Source organism: Kogia breviceps, chromosome 12 (assembly GCF_026419965.1).
Source record: "Kogia breviceps isolate mKogBre1 chromosome 12, mKogBre1 haplotype 1, whole genome shotgun sequence".
Taxonomy (NCBI): domain Eukaryota; kingdom Metazoa; phylum Chordata; class Mammalia; order Artiodactyla; family Physeteridae; genus Kogia; species Kogia breviceps.
The window spans coordinates 52796347-52813529 of record NC_081321.1 but is presented as its reverse complement, the minus strand read 5'-3'; the positions used below and the strand labels follow the sequence as shown (position 1 = coordinate 52813529).

General features: G+C 38.9%; 1 protein-coding gene across 2 annotated transcripts in view; it reads right to left on the bottom strand.

Moving 5' to 3' along the window:
• Positions 1-13953, bottom strand: part of LEMD3 (LEM domain containing 3) — a 68118-nt gene extending 54165 nt beyond the window's left edge. For both annotated transcript variants that reach the window (XM_059080338.2, XM_067009690.1), the window contains exon 1: positions 11914-13953. In XM_059080338.2, coding sequence (XP_058936321.1) covers positions 11914-13456 — 1543 coding nt within the window. In that variant the 5' untranslated portion in view covers positions 13457-13953. The remainder of the gene's footprint in view (positions 1-11913) is intronic.
• Between the last annotated feature and the right edge of the window lie 3230 nt (positions 13954-17183).

Here is a 17183-nt window from a genome sequence, read left to right as displayed (position 1 = left end):
GTTGCTAAGTATAAATCTATCATAAAATAACACCATGCAAAAGAACTGAGATAATTTTTATAATTCAAAGAGCATGATGAATAAGATCATCCCAAAATCTTTCTCAAAGTGAGGTACTGAAACCTTTAAAATTTTTTTTTACTACAACAAAAGTTTTATTAGTCATCCTGTTTTCATTTTTCTCAATAGTAGCTGACTTTTCCCTTATCTCCCAAAAGAGTCATGTGCCAGAATCAAAAGGTCATCCCTCCCTCCTACATGTCTACTTTGAAGAGCTATACAAAGCAGTTTACAACAGGACATGGTGAAAAGAATATAAAGGAATATCCCAATTAGAAATGTAAGTAAGAATTTAGGGGATACCTCTTCCACTTTAACCTAAAAATGCTCTGTATTTATATTTTAAAACAAGAACTAATTCAATCAAAAGTCACTGCAGTGAATCAAAAATAACTGAGCAGTGGAAGAACTAAATCTCATTCACCAACCTGCCTTAGGTAAGTGGCCATGCTTTAAAACAGTGCAATACAATGAAAAGGACAAGAATTCTGGGGTCAGACTTGGTTTTAAATCCCTGCTCTCCTACAGACTACCTGTTTGTTTGACCTTAGACCTTAAACAAATTAACATCTCTTACACATCACTGTATTTATAAAATGAAAGAGTAAAATCTGCATCATGGAGTTGTTATAAAGGTTAACTGAAAATATTATAGAGAACACAATGCAAGGCACATTGTAAGATTCAAAAATTAGTAGCTGTTAGATCTCATTAAACCAACAATATAACTCCATAACTCAGGGCAGTTTACAGCTGCGCTATCCTATATAGTAGCCACTAGCCACATGTGGCCACTGAGCACTTGAAATTTAGCTAGTCTGATTTGAGACAGGCTGCAGGTATAAAATAGGCTGTTAGTACAAAAAAAGAATGTAAAATATCTCAATAATTTTTAAACTGATTATGCTGAAATGATAATATTCTAGATTACCAGATTAAGTAAAATCTATTATTAAAGTTAACTTCACCTGTTTCTTTTTACATTTTAATATGGCTACTGGAAAAACTAAAATTACACATGTAGTTTTTATTTCTATTAGACAGCTCTGGTCTGAAACCACATCTTTGATACAATTTCAAATGCAAAATGAGATGAAAATTTCATTATGTGCTTCATATTCTAGGAGACTGAAGATCCTAATGTACTTTAAATTCCGTATAATTTAATTAGCATGATTTTAATGTTTATCAAATTCATTTTATTATTTCATCTCCCCCCAACTTCTTGATTACCCCCATTCAATCTATTGGCTATTCATGGGGACACACCTCACCTTCCCACTTTACCAATAATAGTACTCATGGTATCTTACAAACTGGATGAAGAACAGCATGTGACAGTCCATTCTTCTCTACCAGCTGCAAGTACTGTCTGTCCTTCAGATAATGTCAACAGAAGACTCATCCATATTCCTAAGAAATGTTTTTCTGTCTCAAATTCACTACTATATTTTGGATTAAAGCAATGTATCCCATCTCTGTCTTTCCTATCAACAAGTCTACCTTCTAGCAGTCCAGGAGGCTAAAATCTAGTTTCAAATTGTGCTTCATAATCTATAACATTAATATAACTGCAAAGACAGAAAATTCTTTTTCAGCACCTAGAGATAAGGCACTAACTAGGTAATGTAAAAAGATGATTCCTTTTATCTGCTCAGACAACTTGAGAGAAAGTTTAAAAACATACTGATAAGAACTATAAATTTAACCAACTCTTCCATTACTTATTAACATTACCGACAGGACATGTCACAGTGCTGAACACGTGCTGCTTAAATTAAACTACTATAGCTGGGAAATTCTAACTTACAGCATTAAAAATATACATTTATACATCACTTCTAATTTCTCCAAAGCATTTCCATAGACATCATCACATCAGTTCCCTACAAAAGTCACTGGCTGGAAGTAGAGCTGATTTTGACAGATGCAAAAACCAAAGCCCAGAGGTCACAAGCGATTTACCTGCCCAAATAAAGTTAGTAGGTGAGAAAAAAATACATAAGAAAATCTACAGCTTCCCAGTGGCTAAGACTGTGGACCCTTAGTCAGATCATTGGTTCAAATGCTGGTTTTAAAACTTAGTAGCTGTGGGATCTTACGACAAGTCACACCTAACCCTATTCCCTCTATATTTCAGTTTTTTCATGGAGATAATATTAATAGTTTCCCTCATGGAAATTAATATAAAGGTGCTCACACACAGAAAGTTCTCAGTAAATGCTTTTATCATTTAAGGCTTTAGAATCTAAAAGAACGGACATTTAAAGGTGATTTTCTTATTTTAAAAAATAAAGTAAGTCTTTTGTCATAAGCATAAGAACATTCCTAGAACATCTTAAACCACAATCATAAACATTTCAAATTGATAATATTTTCATTTTTGACAAATTCATTCTTCATGTCTCTTCCTCTTTTACTCTTTAAATTACTTCTAAAATCCTGTAAGAAATGAAACTATTTCTTTTGTAGTAAACTTTATCATAGGGCATACTCAAATTTGCAGAAACTAATTTTTAAAGTCATGTTTCCCGAGTCACAATGGACAAATCTGAAACAATGTTGCACAGTAACCAAATCTCAGTTCTGAAGGCTAGCTAGTGCATTTTAGGAAAAAGAAGAGAATAAGGGTGCTGGGAGGGGGAGGGAGGCAGTATGCTGGGGAAAGAATATCCCTGCTACAATTCTAAAAAGCATATACTCATCTTCTGGTATCACATAGTAGGCGCTCAATAAATAATTTATGAGTAAATGGATGAATGAACAGGAGAACTAAATCAAGCAAGAAAGCATTTGTGTTACTGTAGTAGGTGTCCTTCTAAACCCAGAAGTCATTACCAAGGTTGACCAAGGTTCTAAGCCATAGCCCAGGGACTGGAACAAACAAATATTCTAAGATTTCCTCCTGCTAATTAATTTCAATGACTCTATATGTGTTTAAAAAATGATACCTAGGTTGACATGTATAAACTGATGTGTATGAAATGGATGACTAATAAGAAAAAATAAATAAAAAATAAATGAACATTAAAAAAAAAATTATACCTAGGTGAATTCCTACGGAGCAAAAGCTTCCTTTATAAGTATAAAGTGCTTTCAGGAATTAGCCACAACCAGCAAATTCCTTTTGTACATATATACACACATAAAAGGGGTCTCTAACTGCAAAACAAAACTGATGTACTATGTGTTAAAATGCCCACTGCTCCTAAAGGATTTTTTTCCATTCATGTATATTCAGGACAGGAGAGCAATTGTTGGTGTATACTTAATCACTTATCACTCAACTTGCAGTTTTGCACCCAGCCTTATTTTAAATGTTAGCTTGCCATTTGATATCAACATAGCTATAAAGATGAATTTAGAAGTCATCTTGCAAAAACATTTTAAGCAAAAAACTATGGATATAGAGCAATAACTCTGCTACCCAGGCAAAACAAGTGGTATAGTTTTAAACTCTATACCTCTAGAAATAAAGAAAAAAAATTAAGACCTTGTAAAAATAATAATGACGGCTTCAATGTGACAGACTTATCCTATTTTCAGATACTACCTGTTAGTATAAATTTTTACAATCTTTTTGAAAAGCTAATTTCCTTAGAAATATATTTTCAAAAGAATGATGTAAAACATGTAAAATTTAACTATAAAATGTTAGATAAATAAATATTAAAACCTAAACACTTCCTTCCTGGTCAACTCGTTTTGTTTTGTTTTTTAAGATTTTACTTGTTTATTTATTTATTTATTTATTTGGCTGTGTTGGGTCTTCATTGCTGCACGCGGGCTTTCTCTAGTTGTGGCAAGTGGGGGCTACTCTTCGTTATGGTGCATGGGCTTCTCATTGCAGTGGCTTCTCTTGTCGCAGAGCACAGGCTCTAGGAGTGCGGGCTTCAGTAGTTGCAGCACGCAGGCCCTAGAGCACGCAAGCTTCAGCAGTTGCAGCACATGGGCTCAGTAGTTGCGGCGTGTGGGCTCTAGGGAACATGGGCTTCAGTCGTTGTGGCACTCAGGCTCAGTAGTTGCAGCACACGGGCTGAGATGCTCCCAGCACGTTCAACTCTTGTTTAAAAATTATTTTTGACAGTGATGCTAATAAAGAATATTAATTAGATCAAATTTTACGTATTTTTTTAAAATATCACTTGTGTGATTCAGGTTGAAACATGCATTATTAAAACAGCAAAATCCAAATATACTGCTACTGGTTCACTTTAAAATCTGTTAAAAATGAATTCTGAGTATGCAAGTCAAAATATAAAGTTATGAGAAAAAAATAAAGTTATGAGACTATACATGTTATAATAATTTCTACAATTAGTATTGTGCTGGATTCCCAAATTAAATAGTAGCAATTTTTAGTGTATAATAAATTAATACAGGATTAGATAAAGATATACCCTTAGTAATATCCTTTTCATAAAGAAGTTACTACTACTTGCTTACCATATATTTTAGATTTCCAAAAGTTTAAGGTATACTTCATTTTTTATTTATTTATTTACTTATTTAATTTTTGGCTGCGTTGGATCTTCGCTGCTGGGCACAGGCTTTCTCTGGTTGCGGCAAGCAGGGGCTACTCTTTGTTGCAGTGCGCAGGCTTCTCACTGTGGTGGCTTCTCTTGTTGCAGAGCATGGGCTCTAGGTTCGCGGGCTTCAGTAGTTGTGGCACGTGGGCTCAGTAGTTGTGGCTCATGGGCTCTAGAGCACAGGCTCAGTTGCTCTGCAGCATGTGGGATCTTCCCAGACCAGGGCTCAAACCCGTGTCCCCTGCATTGGCAGGTGGATTCTTAACCACTGCACCACCAGGGAAGTCCAAGGTATACTTCATTTTTAAACTCTTATAAACTAAATATCTCTTTGCACTGACGTTATAACCTCTTTGCTCTGAGGTTCCTTTTATTTATATAAAATATTTTTCAGATAGGTAAACATATAGAATGATTAGTGAGCGAGGAGAAGCTATTTTAAAACTTCAAAACTACTGAGGAATCATAAAAATATCTAATTTTTTAAAACATCCCTGAAATCACAGAATGCTTCATTCCCATTGCAATATACGCAGAGGGAAAATACATTCAAAGCTTTTTTAAAAGGTGCAAAAAAAGGGAGAACAAATGTACTAAAAGATTTTTACATCTTGAAAATGAACAATGGAAAACCTAAGTTTTAAAGTGGTAATGCAGGGGACTCCTCTGGTGGTCCAGTGGTTAAGACTCCGTGCTTCCGATGCAGGGGGCGTGGGTTTGATCCCTGGTCAGGGAATGCTGCGTGGCCAAAATATAAAACTAAAATAATTTTTAAAAATTAAAAAAAAAGAAGTGGAAATGCAAATCAGAGGACCACTATCCCCACCATTTTTGAGACTGCAAATCTTTTAAAAATTAGAAATAGTATAATATGCCTTATAGTTTTACATATTATATAATTTGTATTATATTATAGCAGACTGCCCTCCTCATATATCAATGAATTAATTAATCTAAAACCTTATAGAAGGATAAACAGTTCCACATGATTCCTAATCGTCAAGTGAGTACAAATTTGTACTTTCTTGTACTAACATTGTTAGGTTTCAAAGATTATCCTTGGCACTTCTAGGATTTCATGCATTAAGCAGTTTCACCCATCCATATCTTTCATAATTTCCTAGATAATAATAATAGTGGAGAACATATACAGAGCCCTTATGTACTTGCACATATTAAAAGGCAATCTAGCAGAGTGGTTAAGTGCCACTATCTGAGTCCAAATACTGCCTCTGCACTCATGACCCTAGGCAAGTTATTTAACTTCTCTGTGTCTCAGTTTCTTTATCTATAAAATGGGATAAATACCTGCCTCATGAAGATTACTTGACAATTATAATTGCTTAGGCTCAGTGCCTGGCACAAAGTGCTACATCTGGGTTTGCTGCTGTTATTATTATTCCTATGTGTCATGTGCTGTGTCGAGTACTTTACATGCATTATTTCATTTAATTCTCACTTAACTCTATTTTACAGATGAGAATATTGAGGTTTACAGGGATTCAGCAACTTGCCTTTAATAAAAAAGCTAACAAGAGGAAGGGCCCAAATTCAAACCCAAGTTGCCTCTTTAATGATCCAAGCCCTGATATCTATGCCAATGTTTCAAACTAGGCTCCATGATTACACTCATAGGGAACTTACAAGTTTTCACTCTGATGATTTTTATTTTAAATTATGCTAGAGATAATTTTCAGATGAAAGACATTTTTACATAGTAGATTTTAATTTCTCAAATCATCAGACTGGGATATGCAATCCCCTGGTATTCCCAGGAATATTCTTAGAGGTTTAAGAATTTTTTTGTTCCTACAAAGTAGTCAACTTCTCACTCCGCTTTCATTCTTCAAGAATGAGGGCAACAACTACTTTTCAAAATCCTTATGCCCATTTCATTACAGATTCAAAGTTTTGACCTTTTGGCTAGTCTAACTACTTGAAAAAGTAAAAATATAATTTTTTTAAAACTATGGTACCTTTTGCAGCACTCGGTCTTATCCTTAAGAACAAAACATCCACACGAAAAGAAGAAACAAATATTAAAAAGGTATCTATTCCTTTAGTAAACAGTACTTTACTTTCACATTAAGCATCAGTCTCTCATCTTTAATCCAATTATATAACTACAATAGCCTACAGGATATTGCTACTTGAATAACTCAAAAAATAAGCCCCAAATAAACTCATTTTTTCTATGCCACCTTCCCCCCAAAGAGCTCACTTTTCAACATCTCTAATTCCTGTCAATGGTATTACTGTTCTCTCAGTCATCAAGGCTCATGACCCTGTGGTTGAGAGAAATGAAAGAGCCTGTGCACTTTTCCAGTGTACTCAATTCCTCCTGTAGGAACATTACCTCAAGGAGCTGTAATCTATCTGGCACAGTGGACATACACAATTATAAACATGAAATAAATGCTATGAAGGATGCATAAGATCTTCTTTGAGTAGAGAATAATGGGCCAAACTCTAGGGTAAAGAGGATAAGGAGACAGAGAAGACATCCAGAGGTGAGACTTTTAAGAACGAATAGCAGTTAACAGAGAGGAAGAAACAACCTGCACACACACAAAGGCACAAAAATCTCAGTGACATATTCAGTGAACACCAAGTAGTGTTCCAGAAAGTTCCAGTTTTCCAGAAAGTAAAGTGTGATAACAGGGACTGCTAAGAAAGGAAGCTAGAAAGAGCAGGCATACTTAGATCACAAACAGTTTACCCAAGGAGTTTACATTCTATCCAATGAGTAAGGGAAAGCCATTGAGTAATTTTAAGCATGAATGAATTACTGCATTCTTGTTTTAGAAATATTGCTCTGACACTGAAAAACAGACGGGAAGAGCTACAGCCAAGAAGCACGGACAACTGTTAGAAGACTGCTAAATCAGTTCAGGCAAGAGACTAGCCTAGAGCAGTGGGGAATAGAGAGAAATAGATTGAGTCAAAAGATAGGTAGCAGGTAAAACTACAGGATTTGGTAACAAGACAGACTGTGGTTTGAGGTCTGGTAGGAAGATGGAGTAAAGGAAGGAATCAAGGCAAATTCAAGGTTTTTAGCTTGAGCTCTGGGTGGATGGAAATGCCATTAACTAAAACAGGGAACAAAACAGGAGAAACAAGGTAAAAGGAAGTAAAGCTGATGGTACAGATGGTGTTAGTACTTCTGGTACATTCAGAAGAAATTGTCTAATAAATGGTTAAGTCTAGAACCCAAGAGAGAAAAATTTAAGATGAAAATATAAAATTGGGAGGTAGCCAGTAGAGTGGATGAAACTGCCTAGGAAAACTGTACAAAAGGATAAGAGTTCCAGAGACCACCAATATTTAAAACACAGGCAGACAAATAAATGAAAAGTAGAAGAGAGCGGTGATACAGAAGTTTGGAAAGGAGAGAGTTTTCACCGAAGAAGGTAATTGTCAATGTATTGAATGTATCAAAGAGGTCAAGAGAAGAACTTTAAAGCTTCTCTCAGTTGGAAATTGAGTAACTGGTGACAGAGAGGATACAGAGGAATGGATGGTTAAAAAAAAAAAAAAAAAAAAAGCTAAACTAGACAGGGGTTGAGTGAATGGCAGGGGAGGAAAGAGTAACCTTGGCTGAGATGAGACTAAGAGCTAGAGGAGAACACCGGGTTAAAGAACATTTTCAGGATGGCAGAGATTTTAGCATTTTTATAGGGCTAGAAAGGGACCAGTGAAATGTGAGATTTTAAAATTATGCCTTTGTACTTAAACTTACCATAAGGAAAGTTACCCATTATACAATACTAAGTGAAAAAAGAAATTGAAGAATATGTATAGTAGGATGTTACTTAAAATAAAATTCAGACTCTGTTTTATGCCTTTCAAGTTACTATCATTACCTTGTGTTAGCAACTATCTAAAATTCTTATTTTAGTTGTCTATCTTCCCCCCTAGAATGTAAGCTCCATGAGAAGAGAGATTTCATCTGCTTTGTTCTCCACATATTCCTGCTGCTTAAAATAGTGCTTGGCACATAGTAGGCACTCTACTGTTGAACGAAAATGTGTATGTGCACACACACATACATCTATATGAATGCGTGTATTTACATGAAAAGCATAAAGAAAGTTCTAATTTATTATTTGAACTTATTTATGCCAGGGGTGAGTGTGAGACTAGGAGGAGAGGTAAACAATACTGATTCATTTTTTGCTTCATAGATCTCTATTCCAATTTTCTACAAAAAATCATGTCTTTTGTAACTGAAAAACAACTTTTAATAATGATCGGATGAGCCTAAGAAAGTTAATCTATTCTGCCTCTCTATTTTCTTTTGGTGGGTTGTCTTGATCTAATCCGACTGCAGGCTGATCCTTGAGCTGTTTTGGTAGGGCAGTTCAAAGTCAGAATCTTAAACCTTAGAGCTGGAAAGAACGTAGACATCATCTAAGCCAACCCCCTAGTTTTACAGATGAGAAAGCAGACACAGTAATTTAATAAAGGGTAACTTAATTAATAAAATTAGAGTACTGATGAGAAGTTTCTAAAGAACAAATGATTAGGAACTATTTAAAAGGCAAATCTATTATATGCTATACATAATTTAAATGATAACTAATGAAAGCTTACTAAAGCTTACTCTCACATATAACCTACAATCTTCTGGTGAAATTATTACTCAAAGTAAAACTATTTCCTTAAGCACACTATTTGACCAATGAACCCTACAGTTAAGCACTGGCTAACCATTATAATATGACAAAGGATTCAGAATACATAAATATAGGGAGTGAAGTTATTCACCGTTAGGTGTGCAAACTAACTGAACCAACAGGCACTTCTTTCTACCAGGATACACAATAGGTCAAGTAATTTAAGGATTCATCACACTTTGACTCAAATGTCTGTATCAATGTCTAGAATGTGTATTTAATAGAATTTAATAAAAATTAAATTTTGAATTTAAGAAATACACTATTTACAAAAATGACTTAACTATTTCTTTTTACATATATACTGTAGTTTACCAGGAATACAACAAATTTTATCTAAACTTCCGAATATCACTTTGAGCTTGTTTACAAACTATCTCATTTGATCCTCACAACAACCCCATAGACAGGAGAAATTATTACTCCCATTTAATATATAAGAATGAGGCTCAGAAGTTAACTTGACTAAGGTCATTTTGACAAGTCCTAGGACCCAGATCCTCTACCTCTTAGCGACTGTTCTTTCCATCACCGAAGCTACCTCATATTTACCATTTATTAAAGTGCAAACCACTTTATAATTTCCTTCCTTCCACAATGGTGGAGGTGGGGAGGGCAGGTACCTAAGCCCTAGCATCCTATCCCTTTCTATTCCATTTGAAAGTTTAGTACTTAAGAGAATATTAGCCATTCATCTTAATAGTGACAAGAAAGATGTGACAAGTCACCTTAGTTGAGAATTGTGCACATCAGTAATTCTGTATGAAATCCTACCAAGTATTCAATTATTCTCTTAATTCTAATAAAAGTATCCTCTTATTTAGAAAGCTCTCTATAAACAATACCCAAAGTAGTATGGGCTTAATAGTTGAAAAAAATCTGAAACCAAATCTTAGTCCTATCACTCCCTAACTGTTCAACTATGGGTACATTGCTTAACTTCTTTGAGTTTCACTGTCCTCATCTCTAGAGTGACGATGACACCATCTACCTCTGTGAGTCGTTGGGCAGACTGAGTGATAATATGTGCAAAGCCTTTAGTTCTTAGAATAGAACCAGGTTCTGTTGGAGAAACAAACATGCAGGAAAGGCACTGCTCATGGGTAATGTCATTTATGTGAACTTTACTAGTATAACTTCTAGTGTGACCTTATTTCTTGTCTCTAATATCTGGGGCAGGATACAATATATCACTCTTGCTCCCAGGGTACCAATTTACAGTGAGTGCTGGATTTCAGCCCTCTTCTAAATCCTCTAGTTAAGGAATATCATAATCTATTATTTGACTATCTTAGAACTGGCCATACCAAACCAAAGCTTACACTATTTTCACTCCACTCTTTTAAGTCTGCTAACTGCATCATTCACTATTTTGAAATAAAATAAGAGTAAGCCAATTTTATAAATACAAATCATGATACAGCGAATTCATGTTGGGTGAAAAGGGCAGGAAGTTTCAGGGGGCAGGGGGAGGGGAGAAGGACCTAACATTGAGAAATTATGTATGTATTCAGCAGTCCATCATGCACTAAATTTACTTCCTCTCTTTTAATCCTCCCAGGCATCATTCTAATCAAGATTAGCATCATTTTACAGATTTTGCAAGGGAAGCTTAAACTCTGGCTCACTCCCCCTTGCTCAAGGTACTATAACCTACAGGAAGGCTCTTGCTCAACTCAAGGCCTTTCCTCCTCCTCTTGTAATCTCTGCCCAGAATGTTCTCCGGTCTCCTACAAGGCCGCCGCCTTCTCCTGCTTCAGGGCTCACTTCAAACAGCTCCTATTCTATCTCTGAAGTAGAATACACCAATTACTCCATCCTTATTTCCTTCATAGAACACAAAGCCATCAGTATTCATCTTCTTCCTGTGTTGAAGGACAGCACAGATGATGCTGGCTTAATGAATGAGTGAACACACCTGCCTACAGACATTTAGCAAGTAAAAGGCAAGACCTGGGGACCAATCCAGATTAATCTGACTGCAAACCCCTGCAGTTCCCTACCACTATTTTTTTTCACTGGTGGAAGGGGAGGTGCTTCGGGCTGGGAAATCAATGTAGAGGTATGCCTTCCTACTTTCTATCTGTAGTCATTCACTTTAAAGAAATTACAGAACTACCTACACATATACTTAATACTACAAAACACTTAACCAGAATTTCAAGAGATCTTACATTGCCTTTTAGAACCACAACTCAATTTGGGAAAACAAAAACAAACAAACAAAAAACCCACTGCATTTATGATGCCCCTGAACAATCAAAATACCTCCAAACTGTTGAGTAATTGGATTGGCATCTCCACATATGGTTATTTAAGGCCAAAAGAAAATTTAAGTCACACGTATATATAAATGCATTTTACTAACAGACTTGCTTGTAATATTTTGTTCTTTTATAAGATGTTCTGAATTTCCCAATACTTCATACAGAAAAATCTTAAAACCAGCCATGGGATTATCTTTCTTATCACGGTAATCATGTTCTTTCTTAAAGAAAGATGATACGAATGCACTCCATCTGTTGTGTTTCACTATTAAACCATGTTCTTGCAGACAGAAGTCACCTCGGGTAAAACGCCCAGTGCGGTGAGAGCCGACCACTAACAACATTCCCTTTGTTGCCTTCCCCACGGGGTTTAATACTTACTGCTGAGTCCTCCATCCTCGGAGACTCCTGTCCCTCTCATTCCTAGGTAAGTCAGTCCCAATATGAGGAAAAATAGGCAGGCAGCAGTTAAGAGAAACATCGACAAGTAGTGGGCACTGAAACCCCCAGTCGGGGACACCTCCTCCCGTTTAAATTGCTGGAGAAGTTCCTCCTCAGGTTCGGAAAGCTTCGGTTTGTTATATGTGTTCTTCAGGTAGGTATGATTGGAGCCCGTATGATTGGAGTGATTGATCCTGAGTGAACTGGAGGCGGCCACTGCCGCATTGGGAGGAAGGCTGTTGGAAAAAATCCTGGGGGAGTCCACGCCGAAGGCCACACCGCCAATATGATTATTGGTTTTAAGAAGGGAGCCTGTGGACGAATCCAAGGTTGAGTCCACGTCCGCGAGCGGTGGCTGCAGGAGAGGGGCCAGTTTCTTAGCGTTAACGCGGTATCTAGGAATGGGGCTGGAGTCCGGGGGATCAAACCCTCCTCCCTGCTCCGCCGCCGCCGCCGCCGCCGCCTCTTCGACGTTTCGGCTCCTGTCTAGACTCCCGGCGGCCGCCGCCCTGTCATTCATCGCGATTCCTCCCCCTCCCTGAACTGAGGTCTCCAGTCGGCCGCCGGCCGATTTCGCAGGCAGGGGAGAGAGAGGCTTACTATGGCCCCGCCTGGGCCGATGCCGGGAAAGGGAGTCGTCCTTCAATACCTGTCTGCTGGAGGCCACGTCGTCGTCCTCCTCTTCTTCAGAGTCTGAATAGTTCTCCCGGCAGCTATAGGGGAGAAGCCGGCTGCCATTCACGGTCCGGCCGGACCACAGCGGTTCCTCGGCCTCCGGGTCCCTATCCTCGCCGTCCTCTCCCTCCTGCTCCTCGTCGTCCGCCGCCCCATCTCTCCCCGACGGGCTCTGCAGCTCGGCAGCCGCCGGCCTCCTGGCCCCCCACCACGAGTGGGGCTTCCTCCGCTCGGCCGAGTTGCTGTTAGTCACCTCGCTGGAGGCCAGGGGCGCCGACGTCGGTTTGAGCCCGCGATACTGGAGCGGAGCCCGGTCTTTCCTCCCGCCGCCGCCGCCGCCGCCGCCGCCGGCCTGGTCCCGGGGACTGGCCTCCACGTCCGACTCGTCCGAGCTGAAGCCCAGCAGTACTTTGCTGCCAGCCGTGGGGGCGGCCGAGGCGCCCCCGGGCCCTCCCAAGGGGCTCTCCGGGCCAGAAGCCGAGATCCGGCCCAGGCCCCCAGGAGTCCGTAAGTAGGAGAGGTCGCCTGAGACCTGCCGGACCCCAATCCCCACGGCCGCCGCCGCTGCTCCCGCGGCGGCGGCCGTGGCGGTTGCCGTGTTATTGTTATTACTGTTCCGCGTCTTGGTGCTGCGGCCCCCGGACCGGTGCTGCTGCTGCTCTTCCTCTCGAAGCTTCTTCAGCTTCTTGAGGTAGACCGGGCGGGTGCTCTCCGTCACTGGACCAGGAGATAGGCCGTAACGGCGGAGCTGAGAGAAAAGCTCCTCATCCGAGAGCTGTTGAGGCGCCGAAGCCGCTGCTGCCGCCATTTTCTCTCCAGGGTGTTTTACAAGCTCCGCGCTACCGGAAGTGACGCGCCGCCCTAGACCCTGAACTAGACCGGACTGCGTCGCCCTCCCAGCGCCACTGGCGCCTTGGCCAATGGGAGGCGCGGGAGGAGCTCACCTGAGCGGGAAAGGGCCACCTGAGTCGCGCGCGGCAGAGACTTCTGCGCTTTCATCTCGGGGTGCCAGCGCCTCCTTCCCCTCCCTTTCTGTCACCTTCTCCGGCTGTTCTCCGCCCTCCCCTTCCCAGCGCCTCTCTCGGGAACTGCCTCTTGCCAAACCACACCTTGACCTCCTTCCCAGGTTCCTGCCACCGGGCAGTAATATTGAAGGGAAAAATGAAGTTCTTGGCAGTGGTTTTCTTTCATCTTGATTACAGCTGCCAAGGGGAGCTTAGAGACTTAAAGAAATCTTGATGGCCAGACTGTTGGTAATTTCCTTGACTCCTGGGTTCCCTCTTTTCGCTTTGTCTTTCCGACTGACTTACCAAAAAAATAAATTTAAAAAAATGAGTTACTCTCGCTGCTCATTTTGAGAAGCCTCTCCTCTAACATTCCAAGGAAAAGATAGAGTAAACCAGCCCCGATACAGTTTTCTTCAAGAGTGATGGCTATTCGTTCCCTAGTTAGTTGTAAGGTATTATCGTTTTTCCCCTTTTAAAATCTGATAACCTTGATAGGTCGTCGTTTTTGGAATTGAAAGAGCCAATCACATTATATGACTGAAAAAAAAGAACGCGCCATCCTGCTTATTTCCTTCTTAAGACCTTTCCAACCTATAGTTATTTATTTATTTATTGTTAATGAGAATTTTATGCATTTGTTTTCCTATTTTTTAATTTATTTATTGTCTTATCCCTTTGAACTGTAAGCTTTATGAGCAGAGGAACCTTGCTTCATCCCTTCATCCTCTTCAGGCACATTTAGTAAACGTTTGTTGAACTAATTAATGAATTGCAAAGCTAGGGTAGTGTGAGATGAATATTTTGACATGGGAGTAGTGACAGATGAAGAGGAGAAACCTTCACACACAGTCAAAAAAACAGAAACGATTAAGACCTGGATATCCAACCCCCTCATTTATAGACTAGGAAATGACTCTCAGATGAAAATTTCCCAGTTTGGTAAAGATTGCTTCCCTTCTCCTCCAACACTGGCAGAGCTGACACTTCTTGAATACTTAAACCCTAGCAGCTACATGGCAGCACCTAGCACAATATCTGGCACACTATGATAATTTTTGTCAAATAAATTATTTTGCCCTATTACATTATACACATCTGAATGGAAAAATATGTTAGTCAAAAGCATAGATACTAGCTTTTCAACATCCTGAATCCAACAGCAGAATAATACTCAGTAACCTGAACTTTTGACTTTTCTTAGCAAAAGCTTGCTGTCTCCTCAAAAATGCTGTTATGTGGACGGGCACTTCCTTGTCCTTTATCAGAGGACTTTAAAATCTACAAATATTCCTGAATTCTAGGGCTGTTAAGTACTTTAAAAAGCGCTTGACATGGAAAATTTTAGCCACTACGATGATAATGACCCCAAATGTATTACCATAATTGTCTGGGTGGGGAATCAAATGATTACAAACATATTAGACCTGTGTCTCAGGATAGCAGAGGAGTTAAGCTGTGAGTCTGAAGTTGAGCAAAACTGGGTGGGGACCCAGCCCTGTTGCTTACTTTCAACATTTGTTCCACACCCTACTGGCTCGCCAGGTAGGAATCATAGAAGTCAGCCTCTGATTTTCAGGAATCTTTTGATATTCTATAAGGATTTGCTGACCATTTATATTTCTGCCTGTGACTTAGGGCAAGTTATTTAATCTTTATGAGCCTTAGTTTCTATATAAACAAAAGAGAGATGATGAACCTTCCTCAGAAGGCTATTTTAAGGATTAAATGAGAATATGTCTGCATAATTCTTAGCACCACACCTAACACACAATGTACATTCAAATGTTAGCCAGTAATGTACAGCCAAGCATTGTGTGTGTGTTTGGTAGCATGGCTTCTGAGAGAGAACTCCATGTAACAGCAGTTAAGAAAAATACCACTGCACAGACAGAAGTAGAAATGGTGAACCTTTGCCCAAGGCATCAAATAATCACATTTAGTAATTAATGAAGACAGAGGGGTTTGGCAACCATAGTCCTTGGTCGTTTTAGCCCTTGGGGGCAGAAAGATTTGGAATGAACTAGGAACCAAAGTTCTGGAGTCTCCAAGTTATGGGACTTAGGGAAAATCGTAGGTTCTCAGAAACTCAGTTTATTCTTTTCTAAAATGCTGATAATATTGTCTATCCTTCTTGGGCACACAATTAATATTCAATAAGTATCTGTTCAGAATAATGAATGAATGTATGTGAAAATTCTGTTCAGATACATTGTTTACATGCTAGGTATTATAGCCAGATAGTCACAATGATGAAAACTACAATTGGTATAAACTTTACACTTTACAAAGAGATTTTATATACATGGTCTCATGGAGTCTACAAGAAACCTTTTCTCCTTAAAGATACTGAGGGCATGATTTATTGCATGGAACTATGTGGGGTTATAATTACCCTTTGAGTGTTTGAGCAGATCGTATACTTTCTCAGGAGAACCTTCACTGACTCAGCACTGTCACTACCTGCTTCCAAAGTTCTCCTCATTTACCAATGGATCTTACTCCTACTTCCAGAATGGCTAACTTTTAAAGCACAAGCCTCTAAATTAGCAATCTGCACCCATGGTCTACAGGGAATGCAATCTCAAACTCACTCCTGCTGTACAGCTTTCAAAATTTTGACTAAGGGAAACATTTATGAAGGATTATAGGAGGATAGGCAGTCTGTCTCTTCCTCTATATGTTTTTAATATTATCTCTGCCTTAAGCCTGCTGGTCAGAGACCAGTGAAGCTTGGGCCACTTTGCTAACACCATACTCCCCCTGGTTCCCAGTTAAAATACCTATTGCCATATTTCCCTTCATAGTCAGGACATCAGCCTTTATTGAAGGACCTTCTAAAGAATGATATGACACTCAGCATTATGTTCACAGATATTGTAAAGTGTTTATTTCTTTAGAGAATGTCCTTTCAGGCCTCAGATTTAGAAATAGTTGTAGTTTTCCAGACAACTCATTTGTTTGGGTTGGTTTTTCTTTGTTTAATCTATTTATTGTTATTTTTTATTGAGGTAAAATTCACATAGCATAAAATTAACCATTTAAAACTGCACTATTGGTGGCATTTCGTACATTTACAAAGTTGTGCAACCATCACCTCTATCTAGTTCCAAAACATTTTCAACATTCCCAAAAGAGACCCCATACCTATTATGCAGGCGTTCCCTATTTCTCCCCCTCTTCAGCCCCTGGCAACCTAATCTGCTTCCTGTCTCTATGGATTTAACTATTCTGGATATTTCATATAAATGGACTCATACAGTAATGTGACCTTTTGTGTCTAACTCCTTTCACTTAGCATTTTGAAATTCATCAGGATGTAGCATGTGTCAGTACTTCATTTCTTTTTATGGCTGCATAGTATTTCCTAGTATGGACATACTACATTTTGTAGATAATTTATCCATTGATGGAAATTTTGGTGGTTTCTACCTTTTGCTATTGTGAATAATGCTGCTGTGATGTACAAGATGTACACTGATGTACAAGTATTTGAATACCTGTTTTTCAATCATTTTGGATGTGTACCTA